This window comes from Sprattus sprattus, assembly GCF_963457725.1.
Source record: "Sprattus sprattus genome assembly, chromosome: 5".
In the NCBI taxonomy this organism is placed as follows: Eukaryota; Metazoa; Chordata; class Actinopteri; order Clupeiformes; family Clupeidae; genus Sprattus; species Sprattus sprattus.
Genome location: NC_137924.1, coordinates 14,473,296 through 14,492,275, shown reverse-complemented (window position 1 = coordinate 14,492,275; position 18,980 = coordinate 14,473,296). Strand labels below are relative to the sequence as shown.

The 18,980-nt window shown below is 45.7% G+C and overlaps 1 protein-coding gene across 3 annotated transcripts in view; it reads left to right on the top strand.

Moving 5' to 3' along the window:
• Window positions 1–5,183: 5,183 nt before the first annotated feature.
• galnt13 (polypeptide N-acetylgalactosaminyltransferase 13) overlaps window positions 5,184–18,980 on the top strand; it is a gene marked incomplete at both ends in the record, with an annotated part of 31,416 nt that continues 17,619 nt past the window's right edge. For all 3 annotated transcript variants that reach the window (XM_080838187.1, XM_080838186.1, XM_080838185.1), the window contains 5 exons: window positions 5,184–5,325; window positions 12,148–12,316; window positions 13,994–14,160; window positions 16,295–16,502; window positions 18,664–18,834. In XM_080838187.1, coding sequence (XP_080694313.1) covers window positions 5,184–5,325; window positions 12,148–12,316; window positions 13,994–14,160; window positions 16,295–16,502; window positions 18,664–18,834 — 857 coding nt within the window. The remainder of the gene's footprint in view (window positions 5,326–12,147; window positions 12,317–13,993; window positions 14,161–16,294; window positions 16,503–18,663; window positions 18,835–18,980) is intronic.

Below are 18,980 nucleotides of genomic sequence, written 5' to 3'. Positions count from 1 at the left end.
CCTCAGACTCACCATAATGCTGTCATTGTGAAAGGTTAGTGAGGTTGCACTTCACAGTGTTTTAATACTTAGTTTTATATTTTATGTCAAGAGAAATGTAAAGAAATGTAGGCCTCATGAAAAGAATCAGATAGGCAATCAAGATGTAGAGCTGGAAACATTTGTGTTATTAAACAGGACTAAATTACATATTACGCACCTTTACTGGAGGTTTTCACTCTAACATACACAGACAGACAAACATACAGATAGATAAACTTATATTTGTTCTACGTCCATACTGCAGAACACCCATCCTTTGCTATTTGCCAGTTAATGAACAGCAGGGGGCAGTGTTGTCTCTTTTAAGGACCAACTTGATTGACTGAATTGGAAATTCAACTCTCTCTCTCTCTCTCTCTCTCTCTCTCTCTCTTTCCGTCTGTCTGTCTGCCTGTCTGTCTATCAGTATGTGGTGGGTTTATTCTAAGACACATGTACCCTAACCATATAAAGGATAGATATGCGGGAAGATTGCAAACATTTGAAGGTATAAGTAGGAAATCAGTATTTTCTTGACACACTGTCGGCTACGTGTATCTTTTAACTTCTACGCCAGTTTTAACTTCTTATACAGGAAGACCTAGCCTATATCACTGGTTTGCATCCACAGAAGGATCACATAACCTATAGGCCTAACATGTTTTTTTTATGGCTACATGAAGTTACATCGAAAGCTCCATCCCTGATATAAGGACATAATTCTGTGGGTGTGTGTTTGAGCTTTCATGTTAGAAGTCTCTGATGAATGTCCCAGTGCACAAGTAGCCTTATCTCTGAAATCTAATGAACGTCGAAGGTTTTTGTGATTTTATCTTCATCAAATAGGCAATATAAAAAAAACATTAGTTTTGCATTTATTCACCATTCATTCTTAATCTAGGTTACACAATGCAATGAAAATATTGCAGCCTTCTAGTACGATGAAACTAAGAAAGCTCTATTTCTGATTTAAAAAAAATACATTGGACCATTTGTGCAATTGCTCAGGAGAACAGCCTACATTTACCGACTATCCGTAGCTCCTTTACGTGAGCAGTCTCTTGATGGACACAAAAACCGACCAATCAGGTTTAATTATACGAGTAGAGTGCAGAGCTTTCAGTAGGCTCTTGCTACATCATCTAAACCCGTTAGATGTAGCAAACCTACACTGGGGGTAGAACAAGTGCTGGGTGATATCTTTTTTTCTATTACATATCCAGCCGAAAAGTCGGCGACAGGCGATTACAGTGCCCTCCAAAAAGGATAGTGAGAAGAAATCGAAATCAATCGAAAACCAAGCCTGAGGAAGTGCAAGCAATGAAGCTGGTTTGGACACAGACATCATCATCTTGAAACATAGCATACTCTGATAAGATAGGACCGATGGCTATAGTGTAGCGGTGCGACCTGACGTCGAGGTACATTTCACTGATAATTGCAATATAGCAGACCAAAGCAGCGCTGTTCGTGAATGTTTATGCGATGCACATGATTCCACCGGGGTGGAGAAAGATCCAGCGACCCCTTAAAGTGAGGTGTTAAGGATATATTTGGGCTGCTAGCTAGCAAGCTACCCTATGCAACACGTTGCTGACAAGCAAGACTTCAAGGTGTCATTCATACGCTACCTTTATTCAGTAAGTAGAACCGTCGTTTTCATAAAGAGTCTATCCTCCGTTGATTGATCTGGCCTGTCAACATCATATCGTGTGATATCACCAACCTAGCCTGCTGCAGTGAAACTCCAGTCATCTCTGAAACCATTTCTGCCCGAAAATAATGCGGTATACGTTGTCAGGGATGTCATTAGAACTTGGCCGATCGAAGTGGGGTCTTGTCATGACAGTGTTGTGAATCAATTGTTTGCACTGTTGTTTGCACTGCAATGTTGTGGATATAGTTCGACTTTGTGTATGTGTGAGAGTGGTAAGCCCCTCAACCTCTTTAAATAGTGTAACGTGTATGCCTGATGCTTGGGTTGGAAAGTTATGGCATAATGCGTTTTGATTATGTGTGAATGATGAGAACTGCAGCGTCTTGGAAGTACACGGTTCATTTGAGGAATATCTCTTTTAGTTTCTTTACCAGTCGTGATTTTGCATTATCATTGGTGAAAAGGTCCGGTTTTGTATCTTGGTGCGTATCCTGTTTTGTGCTTGACGGGACAGTAAGCCTTGGAGGTTGACTGGTTTTCTTGAGTGTTGGACGGTGTTTCCAAAGATTAGACTTATGCCAGAATGACAGTAACCTACTGTTGACCATTCTATTTAAGGAAACACAGTGCTTCTTGCCCAGTGTTGCTTTCAAGTGTAATCCTTTATTGACCACTGCAAAAGCTGTAACTGAACTGAAACTTTAACATCAAATAGCAGAAGTAACCACCACAGCAGAACTAAGACAGAAACCAAGCACAGAAATGAAGTGACTTCCTCTTTCCCTACACGCCTCCATTTAGAATTCCTACACTTTTATCATTTTAGATTCAAATCAAATCAGATTCAAATTTTTAGATTCCCATGTAATGTAACGATTAACATCAACTTAGGTGTGCATTCCTTCCTGAGGACATTACTATTTAAAAGCTTACAAAACATTAGGTCCTGCTTCAGAACAGTTATCAACACTCTTGTCATAAAAGCAGGACATCGTTAGGAGTCTGCAGATATTTTCACAACTTCGAAAATAACCTGTGTAGGGGATGTTGTTTCTCTGGGACGGTTTGTTACTGCCAACCTTTGTTTGTGCTTCCTGTGAATGTGGGAAAGCCAGCCACCTTCCTCACGACAGCACAGTCCTACTAGGAAGCCCTTTTCTTATCAACACAGCTTTGATAACGAGGGTGCCCATGAAGTACAGACGCTAGCAAGAGCAAAGCCTGGAATGAGGATGTCTGGCTGTAAAGTGGTCAATAGTCTCTGATTCCTCTGTTGATTTTCGATCGTGAGGGGAAGGGGAAGGGGGCGACCTTGTGTAGCTCGCCGCTCATCAGACAGGAAACGCTCATCCTTGCAGATGGCTGTACTAATGACCCAGCTTTTGCAGAGGAGACTGCAGGTGCTGCCCTTGGCTGTTGCGGGGGTACTGAACCCCAATGGCTCTGCTCCTCAGAGAAGCCAGATGGCCCCCGACCACGGCATCAGTCGAGCAGGAGTGTGGGGTTTACACCCAGTTTGGTCTTAACATGACTCCAATATTGTAATTTTCCCCTGGGATCTTGTTTTAGGATAGAGGATGTGAAGGTGTTTTAAAATGGCTTTTCCTGCCTAAGGAATACTAATGCCTTTGTTATTGGTATGGCTCAGTGGAACTTATTCTCTCAGGATGTGAATTGTAATTGCAACCACAGTAACACACGGATAAGAATGTGCTGAATAAAGTTGTGGTTCTGTGAATATGCAGCAGCTTATGTCCTTTCGGTTCTCTGACAGGAAAGAGGCGGCTGCATTGTTTCACTTAGACTGTCATTTGTGGCCCAAGTCTTGGGTGGTAAGGGCCTCTCCTGCAGGGGTGGAGGGCTGGGGAAGGGGGGGTGAGGTTAAGCACGTGGTGTGATGTGGTTGAATGATAAGGAAATCAGATTAATGGTCCACTCCGGCAAACCCTGGGGAGAGAATGGGAGAGTAGGCAGTGCAACAGCAGCAATGGCTTACTGTTCTCTCTGCATCCCTCGCCTCGATGTTTTCTGTGTACCCCTGATGCATCGTCCGCTCCCAATGTGTTTCAAAAAGCCATCGTAGAAATTTCTAGGTTGACATATTATCTCGGTTATTTTTTCCTCAGGTACGTTTTAAGGACAGGAAGCTCTTGTTTGGGTTTGGCCTGGAATTATTTCATTTTTAATGAAGGCGGTGAACTTGACACAGTCTGGTCTGATGGGAAATCTCCAGGTTATCAGTTATAATGAAGGCACTCGCTCAACCGCAGTGAGGTGGAAAAACACATTTTCTCCAACTGCAGGAATAGCCATGGCAAAGTCTTGAGACAGTTTTTCAGTCTCTCACAATGAAAGCGAAACCCCTTTTGTGGTTCTCTGTTGTGGCCACAGCGGTCGGGAGTGCTGAGAACAGCCAAATCTTTTTGGCAGCTGAGGAGAAAAAAATAAGACTGGAATTAGCTTTCCTGCATTGTTTTTTCCCTGATCTTGTTAAATAGTCTCTAAGGCCCAATCCCATTTCTCATCTCTACCGCTACCCTTACCCCTACCCCTTCGCCTTCGCTTTTTCAAACGGAGCGGTAGCGGAAGGGGTTGAAACGCTAGCCCTTCGAATTGGGATAGCACTTCAACAATTACGTACGTCATCAGTACGAAGCGTTGGCTGTTACGTTACCGGAGAGCGACAGCTGTCACTCACCAGACATAAACAAACATGGCGCCTGCAGCTGTTATTTACACAATGCAACATTTCATCAAACAAGTTTTAAAATCATGAATTACAAAGAAAATACTTTCATTTGTGTGATGCTTTCCCTGCTGTTTCCGACATTTTTAAATGGACTCGCGCGATGTTTGTTCTTTAATGATCACGGGTTCGCAATGCATTGAGGGAAATCAGTCTACCCCTCCGTTTGAAGTGTGCCCTCGGAAAATCTCCGTTTGGAGCGGTAGAAAGCGCTTCCCCTTCCCCTACCCCTCTGTCTTAACGTGAATTGGGACAGCCCTACCGCTCCACATGAACGCGCAAAACGGAGGGGAAGGGGAAAGACGAAGGGGTAGCGGGAGAAATGGGATTCAGCCTAAGTGTGTACGTTTGATTTTTCTCTCACTCAATTTTTCCTCTGTCTCTCTATCCTCTTCCTCCATCTCTGTCTCTCTCCTCTCCATAGTGGGATGACGTCGCGGCGTCGCCTCTGTTCTCTCGCCCCGCAGCAGCCTCTCCTCTCCTCCTCCAGCCTCGCCCCCACTCCTGAGCTCTCCCTGGGCTCCTGACGCCACTGGCTGGCCAACCCTCCTCTCCTCTCCTCTCCTCACCTCTCCTGTCCTCTCCTCTCCTCTCCTCACCTCTCCTGTCCTGTCCTCTCCTCTCCTCTCCTCTCCTCTCCTCTCCTCTCCTCTCCTCTCCTCTCCTCTCCTCTCCTCTCCTCTCCTCTCTTCTCCTCTCCTCACCTCACCTCTCCTCTCCTCTTCTCTCCTCTCCACCCTTCTCCCCCTGAGCTCCAGCATGCGGCGCTTCGTCTACTGCAAGGTGGTGCTGACCACCTCGCTGGTGTGGGTGCTGGTGGACGTCTTCCTGCTGCTCTACTTCAGCGAGTGCAACAAGTGCGACGACAGGAAGGACCGCTCGCTGCTTCCTGCCCTAAGAGGTCAGAGCCCCCCGCTTGTCACGACATCCCGTGGAGAATTAAACCCCCCCCCCTCGCGGGCCACGAGGCCTGTTTACTCAGAGCAGGTCGCATGAAAGGGGGCAGGGAGTACACTGATTTGCCCCAGTGTACAAAGATCAGAAGTTCAGAGCAGTCATGTAATAGGGGTTGGTTGTTTTTAGTGAGGGGCCCCCCTAGGCTAAACAGTGGTGGTAGTTCAAACAATGATGTTATCATTTAAGAGGGCCCTTTGAACGCTTGACCCTGTCCTTGGAGACCTTTTATATGTGCCAGAGATGGGAGGATGGAGTCATGATGGCAGTAGAGTGATACAAGTGATGACTTAAAGCGGGAGACCATTAAAGTGGAACATGACATCCAGGAAGCATCATGAAGGAGAAAGGAGAAGAAGAAAAAAACACACACTTCTATTGAATTCATTTACAAAGGAGGTCTCCTAGAACTCCTTTATTTTCATAAAGTCTTTTTCACATCCATTACATGTCTATTGCAGCTCGCTGCAGGAGCACCGGAGCAATGGTGTCATTGCAGCTGTCTCCGCTATTAGTAGAATATTACTTTCATAAGCTACGTAACAGCATCATGCAAAAAAGTGATACGAGCGCATAATCATATATAGTTATAAATGCAGAGTCAGAAAGACCCTTGAGGTTGTGCAGTACATGTAACATAAATAGTATGCAGCTCTTGTGCAGTACATTTAACATAAATAGTATGCAGCTCTTGTGCAGTACATGTAACATGAATAGTATGCAGCTCTTGCTTTCATCCTTTCCTCTCTCTGTCTTAAACCGAACGGCTGGCCATACTCTCTGATTACCAGTGTAATTGGTATCTTTAAGTATCCGCTCTTGCAGGTAAATAGGATTAGGAGGGTCAAGTTAAGCTGCTTCCAAGGTTAGGAAGACAGAATGTAGGTAGAGGGTGTTGTTGATGTTTGTTCTTGGTTTTCTTGTATGTTTATATGTAATGGTAGCCAGTCTTATTTGAAAGACTTCCCATTATGTAAAAGGGAACTCCTGTTTGTTCTCTGAATCTCACACACTGCAATGTGGCAGTTGAAATCGAACTATGCCAGTGAAGCTTTTAGGGAATTAAATGGTCAACTGAGGTCTAAGTAGTCATTCTGCCCAGAAAAGCAAGGCTTTAGCCGTCTGTGACAGTCTGTCAGCTTTTCACAATTTCGCTTTGTTGTGCATTTGTACATGGCTGAAATCTTGTTGAATTGTCATTGCGATAGGTTATTTAATCATGATGCACTTATTTGTGCTGTCTTGGTTTCTTGCGGAGTTAGGTGTTAGGTTAGCTGTTTATGTGAAGGCACTACCTTAACCATTCTGGGACAGGGACCCACCGGTGGGATATTTTTTTCACATTGTCAAAACTCTGCAAGTTTTTGTCCTACAGACATATAAAGACAACCCACATGAACCTTGGACCCTTTTCTTTTAAAATATATAAAGTTCGAAAATAAAATATAAATAAGTACTTTGTAAGAAGAATATAGCTGAGCTGATGCACTTTTCAGTCTGTCAGTGAGTTTTCTGCTCCTAAGGACCCACCCATTAGCAAATGACAGCCATTCATATGATAAGTAATGGTGATTCAGTGATCTCCATTGGGCCATGGTGTGGCGTGAAAACCTTTGGGGGAATTGAGCCACAAAGACATTCCAGGGCCATTATGCAATGGCCATTGTCTTTGTCTGAGGTCTGCCAGGTAACTCATCAATATGCATTTGTAGGGAGACACATTTGGGAGAGAAACAGGTTACTCTGCTATTATAAATATGTAGTAGTAAAACCACACACAGTTTCTGAATGCTAAACTCACATATGTATAGCCAACACCTATGTTTACAAGTTTCAGAGTTCAAAGGTCTTAGCTCGAAATCTTTACAATGTTTTTTTGTACAAATTCTGAGCACCTCTGAATAAAGGTATTTATAAGGGTGATTTAACATTTGATTTAAATACAATTTGATTGTACTACATTCCTTTTACTCTAATGTTGTTATTGCTGATGTCCTCTATAACATAGTCATATAAGCCACTTGTGCATCAATACTTTTAGCCAGGGGAAATATACAAAAACATCAAGGCATGTTAGACTTCCTAAAAAAGTCAAACCGGCCTCTGTCCCTGAAGGGTTAAAGCAGCAATACGGAGTTCTGTTCCAAAACTAGTAAGATAACTAACTAAAAGGCATGCAAAAAACACCACCACCAGCTGACACTGATAGAAGCTTTCCAAAACACTAACTGGTGTCTTTGGGCAGTTCAGCTGGCAAAGACATTCGTGTGAAAGCTGTTCTTCAATTTTTGCAGGGTGTACCAGCCCGTTACAAATAACTACTTAGGGCATATCCTGGATGGCTAGGCGGGAAGACACAGGTGTTTATCTGTCCTTCACATGAACATATGCTATCAAAATGAATTTGAGGATGGTACCTAAAATAGTTGCCTATAAAACCATATCTCAAAATGTGTCATTGTTGCATAGTGTTACTTTAAGATGTTTGGATCCAGATACATTCAGATATGTTCATAGTTTTTAAATAATCTGACTTGCAACTGTGAGCAGTTAGTTAAAATACTGTTGATTGTTATAGCATTAATACTTCTAACAACTAGAAGGGCACTTAAAGAGCAGAGACATCCACCAAGGCCAAATGCCGTATGTCACAACATTACTCAAAGTGAAGCTACATTTGTGGATCCGCCCCCTGATTTGGATCCGCTCCAAAATATAATGGGTTCTTCCTTGGCCCAAGCAACACCTTTCCACCAAGTGGAAGCAAGACAGACAGACAGACAGACAGACAGACAGACAGACAGACAGACAGACAGACAGACAGACAGACAGACAGACAGACAGACAGACAGACAGACAGACAGACAGACAGACAGACAGACAGACAGAATTATTTTATCATTCACATATCTTTTAACTGCATAGCAGTAAAGAAATTACCATCATCGTCTCTCTGAGTGTGTCTGTCTTTAATATGAGACTCGAGAGTGTGAATTTGGTGACCCATAATTTCTTTTGACAGCATCTTGATGATTTCATAGAAACAAAATAGTGCCAGCACAGCCTCTCAGTGATGTGCTTTTTAAAATGAGCACTCCGTTTCAGATTAATCGTGCAATCTTACGCAGTGTAGTTGAATTGATTGCACAGTTGTGGAAAGGTAAGAGTCTCATTTGCAGCATGTTTCATTCTGGACTGAATCGATACCCTCTCTCCCCTTATTGCTATTTGTGTGGGTTGATGGATGCTTCAACTCCCCAGTTGTCTTATTTATTTTTGAGCAGTTTAAAGTTTGGGTCTGCTTAGTTTCACACTGATGTGGGATCAGTGTGCCGGGGAAATGTTCATGGCTGCGGGCCAGGGCATGACATGACATTAACTTTTACAATGTAGCCATATGCCTGTATAGCCTCCTCTGACGTGGACTCTAGGAGACTGAAACGTTTCCATCGCTCGATGAGAGGAGCTCTCGCATTAGCCATTAGACATCTGTATGTATGGCTTGCCATTTCAACCATAATTACCGCCATTACAGTTTTTTCATGCATGCTGCTGACAGTAAAAACCTGTGTCTGCCCTTCAGGACATCCTAAACATTCCTTTCAGGATAACCAGGAAGATGTTCTCCCTGATTTAACTCGGAGCATGCCCCTGTTTTTTTTTGTCTTGACTGCACCATGGGCATTGACTTTAGTACCCCGTCTTGTCACATTTTCTCTTTGTCATGTGGCTACGTGGTGTCGATGTTTGCTGTTTTTTTGCATATGGCTCACACTGTTACAACTTGCTTGCTTTTGCTTTTCTGTGCTGAGCTGTGCTGTGCTGCGCTGTGCTGTGCTGTGCTGTGCTGCACTGTGCTGGGCTAGGCTGGGCTGCGCTGTCCTGTGCTGTACTGTGCTGTACTGTGCTGGGTTGTGCTGGGCTGTGCTGGGCTGTGCTGGGCTGCGCTGTCCTGTGCTGTACTGTGCTGGGTTGTGCTGAGCTGGGCTGTGCTGTGTTGGGCAGCCTTTAATGGCACTGCAAGGACTCCTGGTGAGATCAAACCATTCCTGCACAGTGTGCTGCAGCGCTGGGGCCTGACTGATGAGAAGAGGAGTGGAGAGCCGTGTTGGTCGCTGCCACGTTCACACCACCCAAGTGCTCATGAGTTATTCCTCTTACAGTTCACAGTCAGCTTCACGAGGGGATTGTTTAGAGAGATACAATCTCCTGCATCCCATTGTGTGTTTATGGCCCTCTTGTGTCGTTAACCGGCCAGTTGGACACTAGCATTTATCTGAGTTGGTGACTTTAATTTTTCATGCAGTCAAGACTTTGTGCTCTATTTTTAATTCCGAGCTCCTTGTAGTCCAGACGTAAAACACTTGAACTAGATCTTGGAGAAAGCGAGCTTGCCTCCTTGACTGATGTGGCTGTTCGCTTCGAGAGGGCCAGGTATTTAAAATGGATGCAGTGTGAGTGTGTTTGTCACAAGCCAGGGAAGGAGAAGTCAAAGGGCTGAAATGTGAGAAGAAAGGCCCAGCACGCGCCACACACACACAGACACACACAGACACACACAGACACACACAGACACACACAGACACACACAGACACACACAGACACACACAGACACACACAGACACACACAGACACACACAGACACACACAGACACACACAGACACACACAGACACAGAGACACACACACACACCAGAGAGCCTGACATTTAGCAGCTACCGAGATCCAATGATCAACAAAGGTGTCTCCACCACGGAACAATGCACACAAGTGAACAGTTGTCATAGCAGCATCACACCAAGACCGCTTCAAAAGAGTACGGGGAAAGCAGATTTAATCTGTAAGATATATTGCCCTCATCTGAGTATTATTTGTGCTGATGGTTTCCCCCCTCACATTCACTACCCCAGTTACATTAAAGCACCATTTATCTTCAATCATTACCATTCCACGTTGACTGGTTGCCGTGGCCTTGTTTGTCACCTCATTGTTCAAGTGTGTTTGTGTGTCGGTCTATGTATATCGATTGTTGGACCTGCCATGTTGTATGTCTTTGTAATTACTCTGCAGTGGTTTGAAGCTGGGTTGAAACTTTCTGCCCTTGCTACCATTCAGCGTCTCTCTCAATCTCCGATCCACTTTAATCCACAATCTGCGATCTCGGAGGCAGCGATGTAGATTAATATATGACCTGTCAGGAGTGCCGTCTCCTTGAAGGCATTATCAAACATCGGCAGGCAGCGAATGCATTTTCCGTCAGGGACATATACTGTCACGTTTATCACAGTGATGATGGAGCAAGACCTCAGCATTGTTCTTCAATATGTGCCTGTGTACTAGGAACTGCTTTAATCCACGATTGGAAAAGACTGTGCTGCTGTAAGTCTGTGACAAACCGTTAAGCCTCCGATGTGTAATTGTTGTGGATTTGGGAAAAAAAGGAACATGGCACAGATAGATTTCTTTTTTTTTAAGCAACTGTTATTCTTTTTTCATGTTTGAGGGTTTGATGATTTGGCCTGGTTTACAAAAATCTACTCCCTGGAGGCCTCCGCGGCCTGTTGTCACACAGTGAATTAACCCAAATAAGAAGAAGTCTGCGCTCTCACTGATATCGGCCCATTGTCCAGTTGTCAGCGCCGGCTTGTGAGAGCGCCTTGCAATCTTCCTGAGTAATCCCGATCATCCCGTGCCCTCGGACCATGCGGTCTTAAGCCAATGTCCTAATGGAGAGGGGGCCGTCCAATCCGGCTGCGCTCCATGCGTTGCACCCCTGTGTCAGGTCCCCTGTTGAATCCTCTTAACCTGGACCTGCCGCCAACCTGCACGGCTCCCCCACCCCACCACACCCCCCCACATCAGCCCCCACCCCCTTCACCACTATGATCTCTGCTCATTTAAGGGATTGCTCACCAGCTACAGCCATCAATCCATCAGCTATTTCTCACTGGTTTTAACATACATACATACATGCATGCATGCAAACATACATACATGCATACAATTATACATACTTACATGCATACATACATGCATACACACAAACATACATACGCATACATACATACATACATACGTACATGCATAGATACATGCAAACAGAGCCAGTATGATGAGTGCAGTACATCTGTGGCACACAGGCACACAGCCACAGATGTAATAGATTCCTCTTCTCTCATTACGCATAGCAGCAGCAGCTTCTTGCTGTTGCTCTCAAGTTGACCCGACTCCACTGGTCCAACCTCCATCTCCAAGGCCTTGATTTAAGAAACTCTTGGTATCTTCTGTCACAGTTAGATCAGTCAACGGGCCAGGGATGTACCCAGCAGCTGTTTTTTTTTTTTTAATGTCGAGAGTAGTCGTTGCTCGCTTCTCTGCTGACACTGTGGGCTACAGTAAAGATGTACGATACTGTAAGTCTCGGCCCAAGGACGTCGCCACATTCTCGCTGACACATTCTATAACATGGATCAGTGGTTCAGAACACTATTCATTTTTTACTTCAAACCCATGTCACGACTCCTCATAATTTATCCTCGAGAGGCCAGAAGCCATCTCTCTCTCTCTCTCTTTCTCTCTCTCTCTCTCTCTCTCTCTCTCTCTCTCTCTCTCTCTCTCTCTCTCCCTCTTGCTGAATGTGACTGTTTTTGTTGGAGTAAGAATAAGGTCAAGCCGGGGTCAGAATGTGTTTACATACAGCAGAGGCCTACACAAAATGCACGTCTTACATAAAGTCTTGCTGATGGCATTACGTTTTATGTTCTGCAGCTGTGATATCCCGCTCCCATGAGGGTCCTGGCGAGATGGGCAAAGCGGTGGTCATCTCTAAAGATGACTCGGAGAAGATGAAGGAGCTCTTCAAGATCAACCAGTTCAACCTGATGGCCAGTGACATGATCGCCCTGAACAGGACCCTGCCTGACGTGAGGCTGGACGGGTGAGTGCGGCAAATGAGGCAGGGCACCCTCAGACGCAGGAACGTCTCCGAGAACCACAAAGCCACAAGAAAGGGAGTGAAGAGAGTCTAAACAGAAAAGAGAGATACAGAGTCACTGTTGTCCAATAGTACTTTCCTAGTGTTTGACAGAACTTTGCAGAAATAGTTTTTAATGATCTTTTAATCCCTTTTTTTACTTACTGCAATCCATATAATGTGACTCATATAGACGATGGGTAAACTGAAGGAAATCCACAATGCACTAATGCACTAAAAGTTTATTCCCAAAGGCATTCTTTTTTTAGATGCCACTTTCATGTACAGAATGCCTTTTAAATATAACAAATGAGGTGTAATGTGGCACATGGCACCCCATTTTAGTCCTTTTTGAAAATGTCTCCCGACACATCATAAATATACGCAGTGCGTCTTAAAAATGTTCTCGTTGTGCTTTCATTGCGACGAGCGTAGGGGCAAGCATCTTTTATCAGTCAGTGGCGCTGGAATGGGAAAGATCTGTTGTTTTCCGAAAAACCTAGGCCCCATTTGAGCAACATAATGAAAAGCCGGGGAGCTATTTGGGTGAAACATTACTACATTCATCTTGCCCCGCTGATTTACAGAGACCCACCCCGCCCCCTTCCTGCGACACACCACTGTGATTCATTTTTATGCACTCCCTTAGAAGCATTTGTTAACATCTGTTTTCAGAGGACGGTGCACACCCCACCATTTTATTGAGGATTTCTTTGACCACAATTCACCCGATTCATCACTAGCTTCCATGTTTTGGGACCGTGGACTTGTTGGAAAAATACCCAGGCAGCACATTGTAGGTAATCACAAGCGATAAATCCAACTCGTTGTTTTGGTGAGAAGCTCTTACGGCAAATAAATGGCGAGTCTCAGGAAGTGATTCCACCGCACCCCGGGCAAGCGGGGGCACAGAAGAATGGTGTCATTGCAGATCTAATCTCTTCCCGTGTCTGTAAGAATCAGTGGGTAAAATGAAATCAAAACTGAAAGAAAAAAGAAACAAACAACGCTACGAAAAGGTGTTGTCAAAGCACAGTGAGGGAGATCTGTCATTGGCTAAATCCGTTGGTCCATGGACACAGAGTGAAGAGGTGTGGTGATACAGAGGTTGCCCTGCCGACCCCATTCTGTCATCCAGGTCAGCCATTTTTGGGATGGGGGGACAGGGCAGCGTCGGGGGGGGGGGGGGGGGGGGGGAGGGAAGAGAGAGAGAAAGTAAGAAAGGAGCGCCACTGTCCTCCTCCTCACTCCTTGCTCCCTTGTCCCCTCACACATCCTTGGTGGCAGCCTCTTCTCCGCTGCTAATGCACTCTCATCCTTTATTCAGCAGCTGCTGGCGACAGGCGCCCCCTGCTTTGTGTCTGGGTGGTGTGCGGAGGATGGATGCACCTCCATCCTCGGGTTGTGGAGGCACAGTTGGTGCCATTAAGTCAAGACGTAGCTTTATGGCTTTGTTGTTTTGTCCCCAGATCCTCACAGTAGCCCATTATATGCTCCTCTCAGTGTGTGTGTGTGTGTGTGTGTGTGTGTGTGTGTGTGTGTGTGTGTGTGTGTGTGTGTGTGTGTGTGTGTGTGTGTGTGTGTGTGTGTGTGTGTCCTGAGGCTCACTTTGAACTGTTGTTGTTCTTCTTTTTTAATCAGCTGCAAGACCAAGGTGTATCAGGACGATCTGCCCAACACCAGCATCGTCATCGTGTTCCACAACGAGGCGTGGAGCACGCTGCTGCGTACGGTTCACAGCGTCATCATCCGCTCTCCGCGCCACCTGCTCGTGGAGGTTGTGCTGGTGGACGATGCCAGTGAGAGAGGTACTGTCATGCTTAAAAGTGACCGGGTGCCAAAAAGACCCCGGGTGATGTAATGTTGAGTTTCGAACGGCTCTTGAGTGACAGTTGCTATGCCAATGCTAGCAATATGTCACCCGGGCTCTTTTTGAGGGCCACAGGCTGGCGCTGCATTAAATTCATCATAACGGGATTTACTTCAGGGCATCTCGCATTGTACTTCGCTACCTGAGACCACCTTGCTTGTATTTGATAAACCAACCAAAACCACCATGTGCTTGATGTTTGACTGTGGTAGGAAAGTTGTTGAGTCGCTAGTTTGTTATAGTATCGCCTCCAGGCAGTTCCTCTCAGCCACCCCTCCTTTATCAGTCCCCTTGCTAGCATTACTGAAACTGCCCTCCTCAAAATCACTAACGACATACTCCTCTCTGCTGACTCTGGCTTCCTCACCATCCTCATCCTCCTCGACCTCAGTGCGGCATTTGACACCATCAACCACTCCATCCTCCTCTCACGTCTCCAGCACTCCCTTGGCATAACTGGTACTGCCCTCTCCTGGTTCACCTCCTATCTCACTGACCGACACTGATTCATCTCCATAAATAACTGAAAATCCTCCACCTCCCCTGTTACACACAGTGTACCCCAAGGTTCCGTGCTCGGCCCCCTCCTCTTCATCATTTACATCCTTCCCCTTGGCCAGATCATCCGCCGCCACGGACTTGATTTCCACAGCTATGCTGATGACACCCAGCTCTACCTCTCTTCAAAGGCCATCACCCCAGTCACTCACTCCACTCTCACCATCTGTCTAGCTGAAATAAAATCATGGATGCAAAAAAATGTCCTCAAACTCAACTGCAACAAATCAGAAATACTTATAATCGGCCCTAAACACCTTACCCACTCAGCCCAGTCTTTCTCCCTCAACATTGACGGCTCCATAATCACCCCCTCCACACAGGTCCGTAACCTTGGTGTCATCCTTAATCCCACCCTCTCTTTCTTGCCCCACGCCAACCACATCACCAAAACCGCCTTCTTCCACCTCAAGAACATTGCACGCCTCCGACCCTCCCTGTCCCTGCCACCACCCAAACTCTCATTTACGCCCTCATAACCTCCAGACTGGACTACTGCAATAGCATCTTTTACGGCTCCCCAACCTCTGTCATAAATAAACTTCAATATGTCCAGAACTCTGCTGCTCGTCTACTCACCTCCACACGCCGTTATGAGCACATCACCCCGGTCCTCCAAAACCTTCACTGGCTCCCGGTCAAACACAGGATCATCTACAAAATACTGCTCATCACCTTCAAAGCCCTTAACAACCTGGCCCCTCCCTACCTCTCAGACCTCCTCCCCCGACACGCCCCTACCCGTTGCCTCAGGTCCTCCAGCGCAACCACTCTCAAGACCATCAGGACTAAGCGCCGGACCTGGGGTGACAGGGCTTTCTCTGCTGCTGCTCCCTCCCTCTGGAATGACCTCCCCATCCACATCCGTCAGGCCCCCAACATAACACTTTTCAAACAGTCCCTCAAAACTCACCTTTTCAAACTCGCCTTCACCTTATAATTTCCCCTGCTCCCTTCCCTCCCCTACTCTTATGTCCAGTTTTTCTTTTTTTTCTTTTTTCTAACTTGTAGTTGTCTGTTTGTTTTGGTTTGATCTGTTGTCTTTCATACTTTTCAGTTGTGTTGTGTTGTGTTGTCTTGTTTGCTTGCCTTGTCTTGTCCTTTTTGGTTGCTTTGTAAAGCGTCTTTGAGTATTTAGAAAAGCGCTATAGAAAATTGAATTATTATTATTATTATTATTATTATTATTATTATTATTATTATTATTATTATTATTATTAGCATTAGTTAGGAATGTCTTTAAATCAGACCCCCTCTGTGTTGAATACCGTGCTGACACCCATAGCTATGACTCGAAACTTTGATCTTCAAAATACTTACTTAATCCTCTTCGCCCCTTCTGGAGTATAGGGCCTCAATTAATTGTCTCCACCTCTTTCGGTTCAGAGCAGTTTTCTTTGCCTCCTGCCAGGAGGTGATCTTCAAAATAAAAACACATTTAAAAGGGATTGATCGTGGGCATATATTTGCTCTGCCACCAACCCTGTCTCTCCCTGCTCTATCCTCTACCCCAGAGTTCCTGAAGAAGAAGCTGGACGACTACGTGCGGAACCTGGAGGTGCCGGTGCGGATCCTGCGCATGGAGCAACGCTCGGGCCTCATCCGGGCTCGGCTGCGGGGGGCGGCGGCCACCAAGGGCCAGGTCATCACCTTCCTGGATGCCCACTGCGAGTGCACCGTGGGCTGGCTGGAGCCTCTGCTGGCCCGGATCAAGGAGGACCAGTAAGTGGGCTGACCTTCAGTTAATATCAATGGCTGTAAAAAAGATTAATGACAGTGTGGTGTCATGCACGTACATTCTGAAGAAATTAAGCCAAACTTGGTGGGCCACATTGGAAAAATTGGAGCTAGAGCATGCAAACCAAAAAGAAAAATCGTCTAGTTCTGCCCAAGGATTGACTATATTTCGGTTAATTCGGCCCCCTTTCTAAATTCCCTCTGGTGGCTTCACCACCACCATTACAGACCTTTTGACTGAATGTACACGGTCCATTGTTTTACAGTCATAGGTTCAAACCTACACAGCAGAGTTGGATGTGGGGAATACAACATGGCACTGTCCTTCTTTAGATTAAGTGGGATAACAGGGAGCTAGCAAAGCTCAGGTAGTGTGCTCACTTTCTCAGTTGGCTGCAGTATGCAGTATGGACCACATAGCTTAGCTGCCTTTAATACACCACTGAAATATATACAGTCCTACATGTATGCACGGCTATAGTAAAACACAGATGCCCCGCAGTTCTTCAGTCTTTTGGAGAAAATGTTATATAATGGGGTGGTTTGTGTAGGGTACATTATTTGCCGTGACTTCCAACTGTTGGAAGAGGACATTCTGTGCCTGCACATTATGACTGGTGCAGGTGCAAAGAGTACATAGGGAGATTTATTACTCCCCAATTACCCCACACAGGAACAGCTGGAGAAGTTGACTTTGGTGAAATGCATGTCAGGCTTTTGTGTGAGCAGCGTATGGGTAATTTGCCTCTGTCCCCTTTGTCTGCCAGTGATGGGGATTTGCATTTCTATTGTGGTTCTTTCAATTTAAAAAGTTGCATGTCATTTTAGCAGACACTCTGTGGTGCAGCCAGCTGTGTGTGTGTGTGTGTGTGTGTGTGTGTGTGTGTGTGTGTGTGTGTGTGTGTGTGTGTGTGTGTGTGTGTGTGTGTGTGTGTGTGTGTGTGTGTGTGTGTGTGTGTGTGTGTGTGTGTGTGTCTGTCTGAGGAAGCGTGAGCGTGAAAAGAAGGTGTGTGTGTGTGCGCGCGTTTGCACACATGCAAACGATTCTCTTGCGGAAGAGCTGTCCCTTTCTCTCACAGCTGAAGGTGAAATGTGACAGCCTGTTTTGTCACGAGAGCATCTAAACACATCATTACAGACCAGTGAGCAAACAGACTCTTGGTTATTGTGATTCATCTGTCGACGGCTACTTCAGAGGCTGCAAGATACAAAGAAAAAACCCAAAGCTGTTTCCCCCCCACTTCCTATTGTGCGGTTTGTGAGTGTTCCAGTTTATCTCTGTTTGAGACTGTCAGCAGCTTCTGATCCTGTTATCCATCATAGTGTGATGACGATTGAGGTGGTGGGGGGTGATTGTTACGAAGATGATGATGATGATGATGATGATGACATGAAATGAAGTGCAATATGGCCGTCTTATCACACTCCCGTCAGAGAACTTGTAAATCTGCTCTGAGAGTGACATAACGGCAGAACATTATGCCAGGCACGCCGCGACTCTGCCATACATAATCCCATAGGCTGGCTGACGGCTCCAGTCATCAGTCTGTGGGAAACGTCTGCTGAGCCCAGATCAGGCTGAACAGAGTGGAGTTGGGCCGCCTTTAGATGAAAGACCACACCATTGCACACTTTGAGCTCATTTGTGTAGGGAAATATGCAAGCCAGCCTCCCTGATACGGGCAGCATCAGATGGTGCTAATATTAGCTTTGCATTGATTGCAATCAGGCGCTTTGGGGGTATCGCATCCTACCTCAGGTGTCAGAGTAATTGGCATTCCTGTTATGAAGTTTTAGCAGAAAGACGAATCCATAATGGTTGCCATATGGGCATTGTACAGGCAACTGTAGCAATGTTCATAATGAATAGGAGAATTATGCCAGTCATGTATTGTGCGGTCAGCACTTAATGATTTTCTCATTCTTTCCTTCGTGGTCTAGAGAAGAATAGTTTGCGGATTGTCTTCTCTATGAATGATTCAATCTGTTGGAGGAATGGGGAGGTATACCTCACTTCACTGGAACAGAAAAACTTTTTTTTGTTAGGAATTGATTTACTGTGACTGCTTGCAGGGTGTTTGTCAGCGTGTCTGTGAGTCCGAATATTAAGCTGTTCCTTCTCTTGGTTCTCTCGTGCTGTTTGCAGGAAGGCTGTGGTGTGCCCCATCATCGACGTCATTAGCGACGAGACGTTCGAGTACATGGCCGGCTCGGACATGACGTACGGCGGCTTCAACTGGAAGCTGAACTTCCGCTGGTACCCCGTGCCCCAGAGAGAGATGGACCGACGCAAAGGGGACCGGACTCTCCCAGTCAGGTACGATGGCCGTTCCCGAACCGCACCTCCACCGCATGTCCTCTCCGTTGAGAGCCGAGATGACTCCACAAACGCTGGGCTGGAGGGAGATGGGGATATACTCATAAATATATATTTTATAATATTATATAACTAATAATAATATA